The 19,516-nt window shown below is 44.3% G+C and overlaps 1 protein-coding gene across 1 annotated transcript in view; it reads right to left on the bottom strand.

Annotated features, from left to right (window-relative positions):
- HUNK (hormonally up-regulated Neu-associated kinase) overlaps positions 1-19,516 on the bottom strand; it is a 105,999-nt gene that overhangs the window by 49,049 nt on the left and 37,434 nt on the right. The window contains exons 2-3 of the mRNA XM_057697939.1: positions 15,548-15,840; positions 2,713-2,768 (exon numbers count right to left, since the gene is read on the bottom strand). Coding sequence (XP_057553922.1) covers positions 2,713-2,768; positions 15,548-15,840 — 349 coding nt within the window. The remainder of the gene's footprint in view (positions 1-2,712; positions 2,769-15,547; positions 15,841-19,516) is intronic.

Here is a 19,516-nt window from a genome sequence, read left to right as displayed (position 1 = left end):
ATCACTCAACTTTCTGAGAGCTACAAAATGATCTCAAAAAATGCTGAAACAGAATGCTGTTCTGGAAAACTGAAGTGCAAAATCATTTTAAGTTGTGGCCATTACATTTTAAGATTATACTAAACCAAAAACATCAGACTGCTCTTTTTTTTTTAAAGGGGGCGGGGGGGGGGGTGGTGAACGGGGGTGGAGGGTGGGGGGGGGGAGAGCGGCCGGGTGTGTGTGTGGTGGGGGCATCCTGATTAGATCAAATCTTATTCCAGTTAATTCTAGTTAACTTGAAACATGGCTTACATGGCTTTAGTAAATGTATTTAAATTGGATTATTTCAAAGAAAGAGAAACTATTAAGAGAAAATGGTAACAGCTATAATCAACCTTTGAATAAACAACTAGGTAATTCCTTTGAAGAAAAGGTTCAAAGGGCTTTCGAGTTGCAAAAGGACAGCTGTATAGAGACATTTGATCCAAATTGCCCAACCCCGGGGCAAGAAAAGCCACAAGACACTGGGCCTTCCTTGCCTCTAGCATCTTCCCCCTTTGGCCTACTCTGTATGAAAAAATGAGGAAATGCAGATTCTGCTAAACAAAATGCAGTTCCCCGTTGCCCTCGGGGAGGGCATAATGTCTCTTTCCATTAAGATGTGCCTTTAGCGCTCTTTGGTTTTAGCTGATCAGGAGAGAATTGGGCACCAAGTGAAAAGTTCTAACAAAGGGACATCCAACTATCAGAGCCTGTTTTCCAGCAGTCTGGGGAATTCCGGTGTCTGACACCTGGTTTCTGACATGGCCCATTTCGTCCAGACAAGCTGCAATGCCCGCTTGGGTACCAATCCAGCAGTTGCCAAACTGAGAAGTGATGACTCAACAAAATGGTTCCTGGTATCCGAAGGGTACTCCATTCATCTCAAGGGAACCGTGGGCTCTAATTTAGGTCTATCATGTCTTCATCTTATTTGTACGGGTCTCCTCTAAGAGGGTTTATTATGCAGCCAGTCTGTGAGCTACTTATAAATGCATCTGCTGTTTGCAGAGATTGGTTCTTCCAGAATCTTCTCAACAATGAAGAGGTCTGTGCTTTTCAACACTGTATACTCTTATAAATAGTCGTCTGAGGCTATCACTTGAAGTGAGAGAAGGGAAAGCAAGCACAGGGGCAGAGAGTGAGGCAAAGTGAAGGGAAGAAACAGTGTCAGGGATGCTGGGTGAGTATGCAGACCATCCACGGGTGATCTGCACTTTGCTGGAATTACCAACCTCAATATAGACGACGCGCAGGGGAAGCGAATTATTCTAACGGTACTGTAATGGACATCCAGCCTTCACACAGCCTGTTCTCTTACAATCTCTGCAGCTTTAGGGCAACTCTGTGACTGTCACCTACACACTTCCCAAAGACAAGTTCCAGGTCACCCTGCCAGGGAACCTAAAAAATAATCTCCTTTCCACCATTCCTCATCCCACCCCACTCCCACCAGGACGTGCCTTTGTTTAATGCCGCAGATCCCGGAAACCAGGACCAGAAAGACATCCTGTAGGCATTTCAACATCTGCCTTGTCGCGTTGCCCTCGGGACAATTCAAATGCAACAGGAAAACAATTTGATTTAAAAAAAAAATTCTTTGAATCATCCAAGAATCTTTTAAGAATACATTCTATAAAATCTTTGGGGGTGAAAAAACTCCTTTCCTCTTAATTGTTAATCTCCTAATAATGGGTGTCTTTATCAACACCTGTCAGTGGTGCTCAGTCACCCAGCCAAGGGGTCTGGAGTCCCTTGCAGCCTCTTGCCTGTTACTGGGTTGAAAGCCAGCTGGGATTCCAAAGAAAATAATTGGTCATTTGAATGATACGTTTTAGAAAGTCTTGAGATGGTTTTCAGTCTTTGCCAAACAAAATTTCCTTCTTGGGTACAAAAGTTAAAATCCACAAAGTTCTATTGATCCTTCTCTTTTCTTCTCATATAAAGTTTTTTCAAGCCATTGAGGTGAAAGAAATTACTTGCACTGGAGGTGGGAAAAGAAAGAAAGGAGTAAAAGATGATGCTAACATCTGGGTGGAAAAATGATGCCCTGAGACTTTGCCAAGAGCAACCACACAGACAAACAAAAGTGGAATTCTTCCAGAGAATAAGCAATGGAGGGAATTCGCTTATGGACCCTGAATTGTGAACCAGTGATGATTCACTCCATCCTGGAACCTCCTCCTGATTGGGACAGACCTCTGAAGTATCCCTCTGTGGGGATTTCTCTTTACACGACCACCAGTGTACTACAGGGTTGGGATGAGGATATTAAAAAGAGAAGGTAAGTCGCATTCCCCCTTATTTCAGTGCCCCTGCATTCACTGAAAAGTGGAATAAAGCATGACCAAGCTAAGGGCAGCATTTCTGAACCAAACTATTTTCCCCTATTCTTAAGAAGTTTTCTGGTGAATTCAAATAAAAAGAACCCCTATAAAAGTTCAGCTCCACTTGAATTAACAGAGAAGCAGAAGTTTGAAGAATCCTAAGAACATGCTTTATGTCTAAATTATTAAAAATTAATTTTCTTTTTCAAAACCATTATTAAATGTTGCAGGTAAAAGGAAGTGAACTAGAAGTATTGTCTGGGGATTAGAAATGGACCACAATAATTTTCAAAGTCAGAAATAAATAACAGAATTGATAACACAGCACTTAAAGGATAATCTTGCTTAAAAAAAAAAGTCATACCAATCAGCTTGATATTATTGTCTTCATCTAGCAGCAAGTTTTCTATCTTCAAGTCTCTGAAATAAACAAAACCGTACAACATTTCAGATAAGCACTTGAAATAGTGGAATAACATTTTGCTTCCAAAGGGAAATGAACTGTTTTAGAGCTACTCTGAACCAACCCATAAGGCTTTCTGCCAAAACTCACACAATCAGTAAGTAAATATTTATAAAACATGATATAAGTAATTGCTGTAGACTGAAAAAGCTAAAGGATTTCAGAGAAGATAGAGAGCAAGAAGGGCAGAACAAATCAGTTTCCAGAAGCAATGGGACCAAAGCTGGAACTTGAAGTTAATAAGACCAGGAGACAGTGGAAGCATCGTTCAAGGCAGGCACTGCTACTACAGTCAGGGAAATACAAATGTGGCCACGTGTTTGTGAGACAGTGAGCAAAACCAGCCAGAGTAAGCAAGATTCAGAGAGAGAGTCTTTTTTTTTAAAAAATGGAAAGTTAATAAAATTGTCAGTCCTACAACCTCCATGCTTGGAGCCCAAGAGTCATCCACAAATTGGCAGGTGATAATACATTGATCTATTTAGCAAGCAGCTATTATGGTGGGCAGAAAAATAGATCCCAAAAATGTCAGGGTCCTAATCCTTGGTGTTATGCCTAAGGATAATGTTACATGACCAAAGGGAGTTGAGTTTGCAGATGGAATGAAGATTGCTAATCAGATGATGGGCGATTTTGATCATGGACACTGAGATGAGTCAGAAGGTGGGAGAGAGAAATGCACCCAGCATCACGCTGAGTGTGACGGGCCTGTGGTATCTGTACAAGCCGACTGTAAGCCCCTTGAAGGCAGGAAACATGTCTGCCTTGCTTACCATTATGCCCCAGTATCTTTGCACATTCCATACTCAGCCAATACCAATGACTCTACATTACCAAAGAGATTGTTTGGGATTTCAGAAGGAAAAAACATGGACAAAAGTATAAACCATCTACGTCAACAATAATGACCATCTTAAGTGGCACCCTATCAACTCAGACACACCATGGATATTAAATATGTAAGAATATTCGTCCCCTCTCTACACACACAAATGCTTTCTTCTGTTGTTTTGAAACACAGCATTCTTGGTCCAGCTTTTATTTTCCCACTTTTGAATAGGAAAAAGAATTATTTTTGTCCTCTATCTCTATCGTTAGAACTAGAATACTGTAGTCGTGATAAACAAAAATGGCAACTGATAGCACTTCTTCAAAGTGCAGAGGCAGGGGGAGTAGCAGTTGCTAGGACCGTGGTAACCAGGAGAGCAAAAGTGTCCCATTTAACAGTGACAGTGGCTCACTGCGCGTCCCAGCACTGCCACCTCATCCCATCTTCCAAGATGAAGTCAGAAGTCTGGATTCAATCCCAGTTTTTAAATGTTGGCAACAAATTCACATTTAAAACAACAATAACAACCACCGTGCGTGGGCCAATCTTGCAGGCAATATCCAGCCTACAGACTACCAATTTTCAGCCTCAGTATGGGGGGAAGCTGAGCCTGGAAAGGACATGAGATGCCCAGGGAGAGGGTAGAGAATGAGGGGGAAAAGACCAAGAACAACATGCTGGTGAGAACACCAACATTCTGAGCCAGCTGGGAAGGAATAGTCGGGGAAGTATTGGCACAGGAAGGACAAAAGGGCAGCATTTCGGGACTTCCCTGGTGGCACAGTGGTTAAGAATCTGCCTGCCAATGCAGAGGACACGGGTTTGAGCCCTGCTCTGGGAAGATCCCACATGCCTCGGAGCAACTAAACCCACGTGCCACAACTACTGAAGCCCACATGCCTAGAGCCCGTGCTCTGCAACAAGAGAAGCCACCGCAATGAGAAGCCTGCCCACCACAACAAAGAGCAGCCCCCGCTCACCACAACTAGAGAAAGCCCACGTGCAGCAACAAAGACCCAATGCAGTCAATTAATTAATTAATTAATTAATTAAGGGGGGGAAAGGCAGCATTTCAAGACAAGAAGAATTAAGGAGTCAAGCGCAGAAAAAGTTGGGTTCTAAACAGTGACTGGTGGATTTCAAAATTGGAAGGTAGCTGGTAGCCTTAAGGCTGGACACTTGAATAAGGGAGGTTGCATTGAACCTGGAAGCTGGAGAAGATAAATATAGTCCCCAATCCACATGCACCCACCAACGGGAAAAGGAATTGTACACCCGCACTTCAATTCAAATGAAACGATACACTTGAAAAACGGTGTCAGCCTTTAAAAGATGTCATATATGTCCAAATGCAGGGTGATCCCCAATATAAGATGGTCTTCCTCACTTTCCCAATGGGAAGACCCTGCTCCTCAGAAGGGTTTTTGGAAAACACAAATATATAATTTTTAGAAATGCAATGAAATGTTCAAATGAATATTTATACTATTTATCTATGAAGCTGCACCATCCTATTTAAGAGCATATACTATCATCTTAACATAATTAATTGTAGAAATATTGTTCTTGCACCCTCACATTTTATGAAACAATTTCATTCAAACTTGTGGCAGGCAGGAGCAGGATGACAGAATCATCGCCTGCTGTTTCCAGTGAACATGATCTTTAAGTTGACTGGATATTTGAGATAAAGCACTTTTCAAATCTGTCTATGATGCACTTGCTGGAAATATTATCCCAAGCCATTTAAATAACAAGAGCCCATTCAAAATCTCTATAAATTATCCTCTGAGTGAATTGATTTTAGAGTGGTCTCACAAACGCTCACAATTGTGCGTCATATCTCCTTAGAAATTACTATTAAAGTCACGCAAAATGTCTTTGCCTCCCTTTCTATTGGTTTCCTCAGCCCACTTGTAGAGTTCCCAAAGTCATCAGTGAGTCAGGTCAAGGTTAACTCATCCTTTGTTGTTGAAAATAAGGTAACTGAGGGACTTCCTAGGTGGCGCAGTGGCTAAGACTCCACCTGCCAATGCAGGGGACACGGTTTGATCCGTGCCCCAGGAAGATACCACATGCCATGGAGCAACTAAACCCTTATGCCACAACTTTTGAGACTGCGTGCCGCAACTACTGAAGCCTGTGTGCCGAGAGCCTATGCTTCGCAGCAAGAGAAGCCACCGACCGCACTGAGGAGCCTGTGCACCACAACGAAGAGTAGCTCCCACTCACCACAACTAGAGAAAGCCCGCACGAAGCAATGAAGACCAAATGCACCCAAAAACTGGAAGAAAAAAAAAAAGAAAAAAAGAAAAGAAAGTAATTGAGATTGTGCCCCCGTACTATGAGAGACTGCAATCACTCTGTAAGGCAATTCCTCTTTCCTGAAGATGATGGGGACAGAATACAACTTACCCTTACATTCAAGCATATACGGTAATTCCCAGCCACTTGCACAGACTCACAAAACAAGTGTGCCAGCAATAGCCCAAACTGTGATTCTGTGAAAACTGATTATAAAGCAGCAGCACTATTTTAATCTAAAGGAGAGCCACAGTTTGTCTCCAGCAAAATTAAACCGCTTTCCCTGGGAAGCATGGAAGCCACACTAAGGCATTAAAGGAGAAATTTGGTTCAGAAGAAATACTATGGAGAAAAACAGCCTAAAGATGTGAGGTAAAAGAATGCAATTGCCAAGAATAATAAAACTAAGATGGATAATTCTGGGGCCACAAAAGCCCAAGAGAACAACCATAGTGATTAGCAGAATGATATAAATGGAAGGCTAAGAATAAGAGAACAAAAAAAACCCACTTTTAAAATTGGGAAAATGTCATAAAGCCAGGGGAGAAAGTATTAAAATGTAATTATTAGGCAAAATGAGAAAAATGAAATCAGTTTTTCTTTTCACCCATTGCATCCCGTTGCCACCCACCCCAACCCAGAGGAGACATGCTCAAAACAAACCTGGTTAATGGGTTGTTTATGATTTTGTCAAGGTTTCTAAAAGATTTCAGCGATAACCAATTTACTGCCTAAAAGTTCCATGACTAGTTAATGGAAAGGTAGCTACATCAATCTCTGCCCAGATCACTGCACTTTATCTCCCCAGATGAAGAGGACATTCACCCACTTTTGACTGTTTTCATCTCCTGCTTTGTCTTCGGACACTTATGTAGGAAGGGAAGAAGAGTCTCCTTCCCACTCTTTAGGAAAAATGGCTCTAAAATCATAATTTAAAAAGTAATTTTAGCCCAGGTATTTACCCAAACGAGTTGAAAATTTACAGACATGAATGTTTATAGCAGCTTTATTATAGTCATCAAAACCTGGAAGCAACCAAGATGTCCTTCAGTAGGGGAATGGATAAACAAATTGGGGGACACCCCTGACAACAGAATGTTATTCAGCCACAAGAAGAAATAAGTTATCAAGTCATGAAAGGAACATTAAATGCATGTTTTTAAGTGAAAGAAAGTCGTCTGAAAAGACTGCATACTGTATAATTCCAACTATATGACCTCTGGAAAAGACAAAACTATAGGCAGTGAAAAGATCACTGGTTGTCAGAGGTTGCAGGAGAATTAGAATGAGTAGGTAGAGCACATTTTTTTAGGGTGGTAAAATCATTCTGTATACTGTCATGGTGCTACATCACACCATGCACTTGTCAAAACCCATCAAATGTGTAACACAAAAAATATCTCGATGTACTATGTACCCTAATAAACCTTAAATGTAAACTGTGGATGTTAATTAATAATAATGTATCAATATTGGTTCATCTATTATAACCAATGCCCTACACTTTCAGAAGATACTAATAATAGGAAAAGCAATGTGGAAGGGAGGTGGGAACTCTGCACGATTTTTCTGTAAATCTAAAACTGCTTTTAAACAAAGTCTATTAATTTTTTAAGTAGCTCTTGGATATTTCCCCCTTCCTAAGAGATCAGTACTAGCAATGCTGTGGCCACCACCGAGTACCTCACTCACCAAGTACACCCATAGGATGTTCCCTGTGGGGCATCCTTACCACCTGAAGTTAATTATGAGTCCATTCAGCACAGTGGGCCACTCAGACCCTCTGCCCAGCTACTTAACCTATGACCCAAAAGGCCATAAATGATCCCTAAAAGAAGGATAAATTTATTCACAAGGTTTTAGTGTTAGTGTATTGCAATGTACCTTAAATACATGTATACACATATATATTATAGAGGATTATGTTTTATATATATAATATATATAATATACTATATATTATATATAAAAGAAGGATATATATTTATTAATATATACAATATACTACATATTATATATAAAAGGATATATATTTATTTATATATATAATATATATAAAGTTTATATATAAATTTATTCACAAGGTTTTAGTGTTAGTGTACTACAATGAACCTTAAATATATATATTATATGTAGAGAGGATTATATCATATATATACACACACACACTGGCAGGCTCTATAATCCAGAAAAGCTCCCGGTGGTCATGTGAAAAGCATGGTTTTTTAGCTCCATCCCCAGGACAAAATATTTGTCTGTGTTAAGTGTCAGGTCTGTCGGATGGGAAGGAAGTTTCTGACAGCTGACCGGTCTGCTCCTGGTGATGGGGTGGTGCTCAATTTCACATTAACAGTCCTGGATCAGATTAACCACTTTATGGAGAGGAGAGGGAAGTGGAGGGCTCTTCCTCCTGTCCTGCAGTGTCAGAAATTCTTCTCTGTGGCCGGTATGAACTTGTAACTGAACGCCAAAGGGAAGGAAAGAAAATGGCCCTGGATGGAGAGGAAATAGCTTTCCCTTGGCCAAAGGGGCTTCCGAGAGGAGTCAGGACCAGCAGGAAAGGGGATGCGGCACACCTGGGGGATCCAGTGACTAGGACAGGGCTGTGGGACCTGGGTGGCAGCAGTGTGTATGGGGAACAAAGTAACGTAGCCAGTGGGGTGGCCCTTTGGCAAAGCCTGAGGGAGCCCAGCCCAGAGTGCAGGCTCAGAGACTTCTGGACCCTTCTCCGGTAGTGGGCGGTTCCAGGAGAAATGCCCAGTGGGGCTCATGGAGGCCCTGGGCAGACCCAACATCAGGTCCTGTTCTCCACCCCCGGGAGTGGGGAGTGGGGGTGGGCAGGCATTTTTCCAGAGAGTGAGAGAGGGCCCAAGGGGAGAGCTCTAATCACCAGCCCTTTGTTCTGGGTTATTTCAAGAGAACAAGCTTGAACAGGCCACAACTAATAATTAAAGGCTCACCCACAGGCCAGCAAGCACCCGTCCCCCTCCACCCACCCACCTACCCAAAGGTTCCTTGCATTTCTTTAAAGATGGTAATCTCTGAGCTTTGGAGACTGGCCACAAGGAACTCTGCCCTCCCAGATGGAGGCGTGTGGAGGGGAGGACGCTGTTGCCATAACAAACACAGGGTCCTGGGGCGCCGTGGGGGAGGGGAAGAGCAGCAGCTGCCAGGACCCTGCAGAGCAGGGGCGACAGGAGCAGTGGTGGGGAGGCGGAGTGGTAGTGTGTGTGTGTGTGTGTGTGTGTGTGTGTGTGTGTGTGTGTGTACGTGCACACGCTTCCAGGGAGAGCACACATCCATGTATGAGTAATGTATGAGTACATGTGTGTGAATATATGTGCTGCCCCCATGCACACGTGTGTGTGAGCACTCATGTCCATGTGTACGTGTGTCTGTGTACACGTGCACACACACACTTCCAGAATACTGGGATGGGAACGAAGGAAGAGTTTCTCCCCTGGGCCTCACCTGGCCATGCAATGAAGGTCGAAGGTTGGGCCTCTACCGAACCCCAGGCTTAAACTCAGGGACAGAACACTCAACAGAGAGCCTGCGGGGGCCACTCAGGGCTGAGACCCAAGATGCAAGTGAGGAACCGAGGGGCATAAAACAGAGGCTGCCAGGCTTCCAGGGAGGGGAGGACAGAGGGAGGCGTGGGGAGGCTGGGGAAGAGCCGGTGAAGGCCCAGGGTGGAGAGGCTCAGCAAAGCCTGGACCAACATGGCAGCCTGGGGAGCTGAAGGAGACAGGCTCTGCAGGCCGGGTCTCTCTAGTCGACCCGCTGAGCCACCCTAGACAAGTTACTTGAGCTCTCTGAGCTTCTGGATTCTTCTCTGGAAAATGGCGTCACGGAGGGGTCACCTGGCAGAGCCGTTCCCAGGCAGAGATGAGAAAATGGGCCACTCCCAACTCAACAACCACGAACAGGGAAGAGGTGAGAGGCTGGGTGGCCAGGGGAGAATATGAAGTTAAAGATTCTAAGACAAAGAGAAGGGGGAGACTCCACAAAAGACTCTTAAAATAAGGGATTCACTCGGTGATAAGCAGAGGTATTGGGGGGCAGTAACCCTTAAATGACAGGTCAGAGAGAAGGGGCCCGGGAAGGAGGGGGGGCCTGGACCAAACCCACAGAGGATTAAGTCTAGGGGAGAAAGTTGTGCCTGTGGAGATGGCCACAAGATGGATTTTAGCAATAAGCTAAGAATAAAAGCATTCAAGAGGAGCACGTCACTCCCCAAGGCAATGGGCATTTTGCAGGAACAAGGTTTTTTTTTCTTTTCTTTTCTTTTCTTTTTTGTTAGCTTTCATCTTCAAGAGCACTGTATTAAAACCAAATGATTTTTTAATCTTTGATTTATTTACAAGACGGGCAATTTGATAAAACGTAAGAATAATTGGTTAAGCATGTACCTAATTTATTTACTCAAAATGAAACTTCATTGGGTTCCTACAATGCTCCGGAAACAAATTCTGTTTATAAAATGAAAGAGCTATTCATTCACTAAAAGGATGCCACTCTACAAATTGTGACCTGAAAAATAAACAAACTGGTATGAAGTCAATGAAGAAACTCCCTTAAAATTCCAGGGAGAGTATGGAATATTCCAGAAAGAACAAGAACAGGCGACCAGACAAGCTTCCATCCCAGTGCTGACTCTGACACTAGCTGTATTCATTCAGTTTCCCTTCATTCATCCAACAAAGTCTTCCTGTGTGCGTACTGGGCTGGGCGCTGGGCTATCTGGTGGCCTGTGCAGAAGACAGATAGCAAACAAGCCAGTGATCTTGTGAAAAGAGTTTGGAAATCAAAGCAGAAGGTGCCGGGCAGTCTATGACCAGGGGCCTAGCCTGGAGGGCCTCTTGGAGGAGGTGAGCTTCAGAGCGGGTACCGATTCAGCCGGACAAAGCCTGCAAAGGGCAGCACAAGCAGAGATGAGCTGTGGGGCCTCGAGCACACAGAACTCAGCCTCCCTGGATAAAATGAATGAGCTGGACTAAATACAGCAAACACACACCCAGTACTTCCTAAGGGTCTCAGTGTTAAGCACTTTACATGAATTGCCTCATTTAATCCTCACAACAACCACATGGAGTGGATAATCCCTTATCCCTATTGTCTAGTTCTGGAAAGCGAGGCACAAAAGCCTGAGTGATGTGCCCAGTGTAGCTTTTAAGTGGTAGACTCCGCATGTGGATGCAGGCAGTCTGGCTTTAGAATCCACATGGCCAACTACCACGCATCCCAATCTACAAAGGTGTCACTTTTTTTCACACGCAGCTAAACAAAACAACCTCTGATTTACCTAACCAGGGCCTCCAGATAAGTGCTCAGGCCCTGGGATCGCCAACAGCCCCGGATGTGAGCAGAAGTCACTTCCTTCTCATCTGCCTTTCCTTCCCTCCCCTCTCCAAGGAAACCTAGAAGTTTAAAACCACCCCAGTACAGGTGAGGTTTGCTTCTTGTCAGGCCCTTGAGAACAAAGAAGGGTCCCCTCTCTTGCCCTGCCTTCCTCGCACGTACAGAAGGCCCTTCCCCAACACTGATGAGTGACAGGTCAGGGCTCTGGGAGCAGCCGTGCTGACACACAGGCTCCCGTTCCCTTTGATCAAGTGTGTCTCTCTCCCAGTCCTGCAGGCCCCTATGGCTTGTCTCTTCCTGCTTAGGGATGGCAGTATTGTGTTACCTGGGCATGTTTTGTCTGTGTAGTTTGATTGGACTTTGTTATTTCGAATGAACAGATGAATCTCAAATTAGCCTCTTGGCACAATCAGTATTTTTGATGATGCATGTTAAGAGTCAAAGTCTAGGGGCTTCCCTAGTGGCTCAGTGGTTAAGAATCCGCCTGCCAGTGCAGGGGACACCGGTTCGATCCCTGGTCTGGGAAGATCCCACATGCCACGGAGCAACTAAGCCTGTGCACCACAACTATTGAGCCTTCGCTCTACAGCCCGTGAGCCACAACTATTGAGCCCTCGTGCTGCAACTACTAAAGCCCACATGCCTAAGCCTGCATGCCTAGAGCCCGTGCTCTAAAACAAAAGAAGCCACCACAATGAGAAGCCAGCACACTGAAAAGAAGAGTAGCCCCTGCTCACCGCAACTAGAGAAAGCCTGCGCACAGCAACTAAGACCCAGAGCAGCCAATAATTAAATAAATTTATTTTTTTTAAAAAGTCAATGCTCTTTGTACAATAGAAAAATCATCAGATTTTGGCACCCTGCTGGGTGAGACCGGTTGAGAAAAAGAAGAAAAACAGAAAAAAACAAAACAAAACCCTTGTCAGATTTTAAACCCAAACCAAAGTATCTCAGACAATCCTCAAATGGTGTAATGAAGAAGTTAAGACCACATTCTAACTTTGCAAAAGTGAACAACGACCCTGTTGTAGCAAGACAGAAAAGCTAGGGCAGGTCAGTTTTAAATAAAGTTCTCTGCCAGCTAAGGAAATCTGCTTTTTAGACTTTTAGTTTCCCTTTTTCCCTTCTACTTGTAATAGCTACAAGATTTTTAAAGATTTCTTTTAAATGATATTTAAATAGTTCCGGGTAGATAATTAAATATTTAGATTTAATTTCACAGGAAATGAGGGATCTGCTAGGCATTAAGTTGATGATGATATGACGATATAGTATCAGCCTCATCAGGACCTGTGCTTTTTAAAGCATTCTCTAACACATATAACCAAAAGCCCTTAAAATCGTATAATGTAGCCACTAAAATTCACCCTAAATCCTTTTGGATGATCCAGTCTGTTTGCTCAGAAATCTTCCCGCTAGGAACTCCGGGACATCTCTGAAATGCTATCGGAACTCTCTTACTCATTTGAAAAATCTAACCTCAGAATAATTTATGAAATTCACTCCACCTATGCAGCAAAAAGGAGAAAATCCTCCACCATTGAAAAAGGCTACAGCATATAGGATACAAGCCAGATTATGGCTGCAAAAAATGAGATGCATAGAACCTTTGAAAATCAAGACATTCCAGGTAAAGCGACCCATGAATATACTCTAAACAAGCATTTTCCTGTGCTGTCTCACCACCTAATCACCTACGCCCATGTGTGCTGGCACTCATTAGCATGATTTCTAGAGAAGAAAAAGAACTCCTCCGAAATGACATCTGTATTTCCAATCTTCCCTAACTTTAAAAGATCTGAGACTTTGCTACTGTTGGCTGATGAATATATTTCCAAGCAGAGGGGAAGAAGTAGAACTCCGGAGATCAGAGAGAGAAAAAGTGCACTGTCTTTGCTATCAAAACATTATTAAATTCATTCCTTTGACATTCTGACAGTAATTGTGCTGAGAGCGATTGGATTCTGTTAAAATCACTTTAAAAGGGTTGTTGAGAATTTCCTGCGGGAGGAACCAGCCAGCTACGCACAGCCTTCGTGGCCTTTCCCTTTGTTGTCCTCGAAGCTCCAAGCTCAGTGCGCATCTGATTTTTGACAGCACAAAACCCTTGTAATAACACCCTGAGTCCCCTGGAAAGCTCTTCCCTTGGTTCTATTTTCCGCCGTGACCAGCAGAGTGGTAACCCAAGCTGATTCATTCGTGAGGTTTCTGCCTTTGTCATCTTAATCATCAAAGACAGAACGAGGCACACTTACGACCATCATTTTCCTAATACTGGCAGAGCTCTGACACGGCAGGTTACACAAGGGTATTGTTGGAAAGAGCCAAAAATAGTGTTATTCACTTACAATTTCTGAATGTTCCCTTCCTTGCTGATCGAAACTCAGAGGGTTTTAATGAATCGTGATTTTGTGACAATGTGTGTGACTAAAAATATGTACATGGAGGTTTTCTTACCTTAGGGAGGAAATGATGTGCCTGAATGGGGCCTGACCAAGGCTGGCTCCTCCCCCACTGTGTCCCCCCCACCCCCTGAGCCAGGGACCTCTTCCCCTAGTGTCCCCCCCCCCGAGCCTGGGTCCTCCCCTCAGTGTCCCTCCCAAAGCCTGGGCCCTGCCCTCAGTGTCCCTCCCTCCCTGAGCTGGGGACCTCTCCCCTCAGTGTTCCCCTGCCCCTGGAGCCCAGGACCTCCCCCCACTCAGTGCCCGCCCCCCCAAGCCTGGGACCTCCCCACAAGATCTCCCCACTGTGTCCCAGATTCAGGCACACAGGGCATCCCCCGGTGCCGATCCCACTGATAAAGTTAAGTGAAAGAAGCCACTCATAAAAGACCGTATATTGTTTCCATTTATGTGAAAGATCAGAATAGGCAAGTTCATAGAGACAGAAAGCAGATGAGTGGTTCTTACCAGGAGCTGCTGAGAGGGCCGGGGATGGGGGATGATTGTCAATGGGTACAGGGTTTCTTGTTCAGGGAGATGGAAGTCTTCTAAAATTAGACAGTGGTGATAGTTGCACAACTCTGTGAATACACTGAAAATGACTGAATTGTAGACTAAAATGGAGCCTTTTATGGTATGCGAGCTGTATCTCTACACAAAAAAATTTAAACGTGTGTGTGTGCGTATATATAGTTCCCTGATCTTGATTTTTTGAAATGAGAATTGACTAAACATGAGCCCTAATTTCTCTCAACAACCCAGAGTAATTATGAATTATAACTCCATGAGGCAAGAACTATGCATTTATTGGTGAAGTCAACACTTTCTTGGGAGGAAAAGAGGGCACCTTCATTTTTTTATTTTATTGTATTTTTATTGACCTTATTTTAGTTTAACACTAAAAGCCGGGCACCCACGTTCTGCTAAGAAGCCTGGTTACATTCAGTTTGCTTGCAAAGCTCCTCCCCAGGAGGGAGCAGGCTGTTTAAAAAAGTTTGATTTTCATAATTATTTGCAAGGCTGGTTTGGCTTATGGGGAACATGCCTCACTTTTAAAGGTGAGTTCACAATTCACGTGGCGATTCAATTCCATTAAATAAAACATCAATTGAGCAACTACCATATGCAAAGCAAATACACCGAAAGCACCATCACTTGCTGAAAAACAATCTCACGCTGTCTGAACACTGATGCTTCTTTCAGGCACCTGAGCAACTGTTCTCATTACTTTGCAAATAATAATAATAAGAGCAGCCAAGACCTAACATGCCCCTTACTATGTACCAATCACTGTTCCAAGCTCTTTCCGTTTATATATAGTTATTGATTGATTGATTGATTTGGCTGTGCCACGTGGCATGCAGGATCTTAGTTCCCTAACTAGGGATTTAACCCATGCCCTCTGCCTTGGGAGTGTGAAGTCTTAACCACTGGACTGCCAGGGACGTCCCTCTTTCTGTATATTAACTCACTTCCCCCTATACCAACCACAAGATAAGTATCGTGATTATTCCCATTTTACAGAAGAAGAAACTGAGGTTCAGAGTGGTTAACTAGCCCAGGGTCACACAACTATTAAAGAAGAGAGCTAGGATGCAAACCCAGGCAACTCTGGCTTCAGACACCACTCTTCTAAGCCCACATTAGCTTTAACCTAACTCACAAAACAAGTATGTAAAACAAAAATGCAGAAGAATTGTAAAACACACTGCAAGGATCCGACCGTGCTTGGTGTGCGCTGAATCACAGCGCCGCCCATTCAGCACAGAGTTGGTGACTGGCATCATGGCACGGCCCTTACCTGTGGACGACCCCGGCCCGGTGCAGGTGCTCCACCGCAGAGATGAGCTGCCTGATGTATCTGCGGGCTTCGGATTCCTCCAGCCGCTTCTTCTCGTATATCTTGTGCATCAGGTTGCCCCCAGGACACAGCTCCATGACCAGGTAGTAGCTGTTTTCCGTCTCTAAGATATCAAGGAGTTGCGTGATGTTGGGGTGGCGAATCATTTGCTGGATCTGCCCCTCTCGCCGAAGGTTTTTGGTGACATAGGTGTCTTTTTTGGCTCTCTTCTTGTCGATGACTTTTATGGCTACCTAAGGAGTCACCAAGAATATGGCCGTTGTCAGACACTGCAGGCAAAGTTTATTCCCTGACTATACATAAAACCCTAGGAAAACACACAGCTACTTGTCTGCACCAGGAGAAAAACCTTATCTAAGATAGCATCAAGGGAGAAAGAAAAATGTAACATCAGCAAAGATCAAAAGATTCAATTATGAAAGAAGAGAATGAAATTTACTCAGGCAAACTTGAATGGTGGTCTGGAAGGCTAAACTCGAATGGTGGTCTGGAAGGCTAAACTCGAATGGTGGTCTGGAAGGCTCCGTGAAGAGTCAGTGCCAAACTTGGTTCCCTGGAGGGTGAAACACCAGTTCTCCTCCAGCAAAGGGTCCCTCCGTGCTCCCTCTCAGGCCTCACCATCATCCCTCCAGGCTGGGTGCCCCCCACGAGTCCGTTTCTGAAACAGCCAAATCTGCCCCATCTTCAGTTCTAGGGTGTGTTTAGGGAGCTGGGGGATGCAATACCCACTGTGGTGGCACCCCTGCCCTTCCACCCTGCCCTTTCTCTGCCCTGCACCAGGACCTCAGGCCAGGCCACCTCTGTCCAGTGGGTACCTCTTTCCCTGTGAATCACTGTACAGGTTAACTCTTAGCCCTAAGTCGGGCCCAACCTGTTGCTGCTCCAGAGGAGCATCTCAACTGCCCGATGGATGCTCCTCGAGGGTCACTTCCCCCACAATCAACATGTCACATGTGGGGAGCCTCCAGCTTTGTATAAAGGGAGGGGAGAGGGGAGGGAGGGAGAGGAGAATGGAAGTAAGGACAGAGGGATGGAGAGGAAGGGGAGATTGTCTCTTCTGCCCAAGTCTGCACCCTTCCCCACTCTCCCTTCCTTCCATGGCTGTCACCAATCCACTCACCTGGCCTTAAAACACACCACTGTTTTGCCATCTTTTCTTACTTATGTCTTTGCTCCTCTCTAATGTGACTAGCCAGTGACATCACCTCGATTCCTTCTGCGAACTGCCTCCCTCACTTTTTCCTTCCTCTCTGTTCCTATGCCAGGTTGGGTTTATTTAGGACCTTGCCTCTCAGAGCCCAGATGTACCGTCTCCACTTGAGACTCCACCAACGCAAGGGACATTCTCATATAAGGCTATTGAGCCACTGGGCTGCAGGACAAAAACAGTGGAACTTCCATTTCAATTTAGTTCCTTTTTTGTAATTATAATTTTGTAACTGCTTCATAAGGCACTCATACCACATGTACAGAGGTATGATATAGATCAATCAATAAATGATAGATTAGATAGATAGATAGATAGATAGATAGATAGATAGATAGATGATAGATACATGTTTGCAGCAAGGTGTGCAAATGTTATTTTCTTGACATAAGTTTGTGATTAAAATAAAATGAAAGTCTGACCACCACTAGCCTGGACCATGGCATCAGTGTCCTACCTATTTTCCTTGACGCTCATCCCGGCCCCTCGAGTTCACACTCTGCCCTGCCTGGAACTCTGATTTCTTGCTTAAAGCTCTTTGGGGGCTGCCTACTGCCCAGAGGGCAAGGTCCACGGCCTCAGCCCAGCACTGAAGCTCCCTCCCTATCAGCCCCACCACTGTCCATTCCGGACTCCCAGCTCCCCAAGGTGGGTCTCTTTCCCCAGACCACACGCTCAGTTACTCTCCAAGCTTGTACTCACAGTCCCTCTTCACCCCTTCAAATCCATCTGGTGCTTCAGATGCTAACTCCAGGCCCACCTCCCTTCCAGTAAGTCTCTTTAGCTTTCCTTCCTTATGTTCCCGTCACACCTACCACCTGCGATACCAGTTAAAGCATCCATCCCTCCCTTAACACAGGGACCACTCCCCACTTCACCATACACAGTACTTTATAAACAATGAGTGACCACCAGGGTACTAACTGAGCAAATCAGTGAACCTTGTTTTTCTAACCATTGAAGCAAAAATAAATGTAACGGCTTAATCTATTCTCTCTTCTAGAGAACAGACTTTTTTTTAATTTTTATTTTTTTTGAATTGAGATATAATTGACCTATAACATTGTATTAGCTTTACGTATACAACATAAGGATTTGGTATATGTGTATATTGGGAAATGTTTACCACAATAACCTTAGTTAACATCCATCACCATCGTTACAAACCTGTGTGTGTGTGTGTGTGTGTGTGTGTGATGAGAACTTTTAAGATCTTCAGTACTAGCAACTTTCAAATATACAATAGAGTATTGTTAACTACAGTCACCAGGCTATACATTACATCCTCAGGACTTATTTATTTTATAACCGGAAGTTTGTATCTTTTCACCACCTTCACCCATATTAACGGGGAATTTCAGGCCCTTAAACCACAGATATGACTAAGAGCGGACAGTCAGCCGTTGGACCAGACAGGCTGGGGGTCTGTACCATCCCCGGGCCACGTGAGGCTGATGCTGTCCATCCACGTATGCAGGCTGTTGTCTGGCCTACTGGTTCCATACATATGAAACTGAAAGCTTTAAAAACTGTACTCATTTGTGACAAAACATATGTATGTATGTATAACACATACGTATATATACACATACAAATATATATCCATCATCTTGTGAGGGTGGAGAGAAAGAGGAATGCTGGAAAGGACAATTAGATTCTGTCTTTGCTCGAGTCTATGTTGCAATATTTTAAAAATTACACCCTTTGGCAGTGAAATTCTTAAGAGTACTGTGAATAAACAACAGTCTGAAAGCCCAGCAGTAATACGATCTGCCTTTCTTAACAGAGCACACAATTATTATTAGGGTAATTTATTTAGCTCTTTAATTGCCTCGAGTAGGTTATATAACGGCCACCCAAAGACATTAAGTCCCCATCCCTGGACCATGTGAATGTGACCTTATTTGGAAAAAGTAAAGGATGTTGAGATGGGATTAACCTAGATTATCTGGGTGGGCCCTAAATGTCATCACAAATGTCCTTATACAATAGAGGCAGCGGGAGACTTTCCTGGTTGCCCAGTGGTTAAGAATCCGCCTGCCAATGGAGGGGGCACAGGTTCGAGCCCTGGTCTGGGAAGATCCCACATGCCGCAGAGCACAACTAAGCCCTTGTGCCACAACGACTGAGCCTGTGCTCTAGAGCCCGTGAGCCACCACTGCTGAGCCTGCACTGCAACTACTACTGAAGTCTGTGCACCTAGAGCCCGTGCAACAGGAGAAGCCACCACAATAAGAAACCCTCGCACCACAACGAAGAGTAGCCCCCGCTCGCCGCAACTAGAGAAAGTCTGCACACAGCAACAAAGACCCAACGAAGCCAAAAAAGTAAAATAAAATAAAATATAAAGGCAGTGGGAGATCTCACATAAACATACAGAAAAGTGGCAAAAGGGTGCAGAGATGGCAGGGATGAGCCACAAGCCAAGAAATGACGCAGCCACCAGAAGCTGGGAGAGGCAAAGGACGATCCCCCTAGAGCCATCAGAGGGTGCACAGCCCTGTCAACACCTTGGTTTTGGCCCAGTGAAACTGATTTTGAACTTCTGGCCTCCAGAACTGTGAGACAATAAACTTCTGTTGTTTGAAGCCACCATGTTTGTGATAATGCATTACAGCAGCAACAGGAAACCAACACACCAGGTGTCTGTTCCACCATCATCTGACATCTTGGTTCCCAAGTTCTACTGATTCTGAGAGTCC

Source organism: Hippopotamus amphibius, chromosome 10, assembly GCF_030028045.1.
Source record: "Hippopotamus amphibius kiboko isolate mHipAmp2 chromosome 10, mHipAmp2.hap2, whole genome shotgun sequence".
NCBI classification, from domain to species: Eukaryota; Metazoa; Chordata; class Mammalia; order Artiodactyla; family Hippopotamidae; genus Hippopotamus; species Hippopotamus amphibius.
This window is presented reverse-complemented; position numbering and strand designations above follow the sequence as displayed.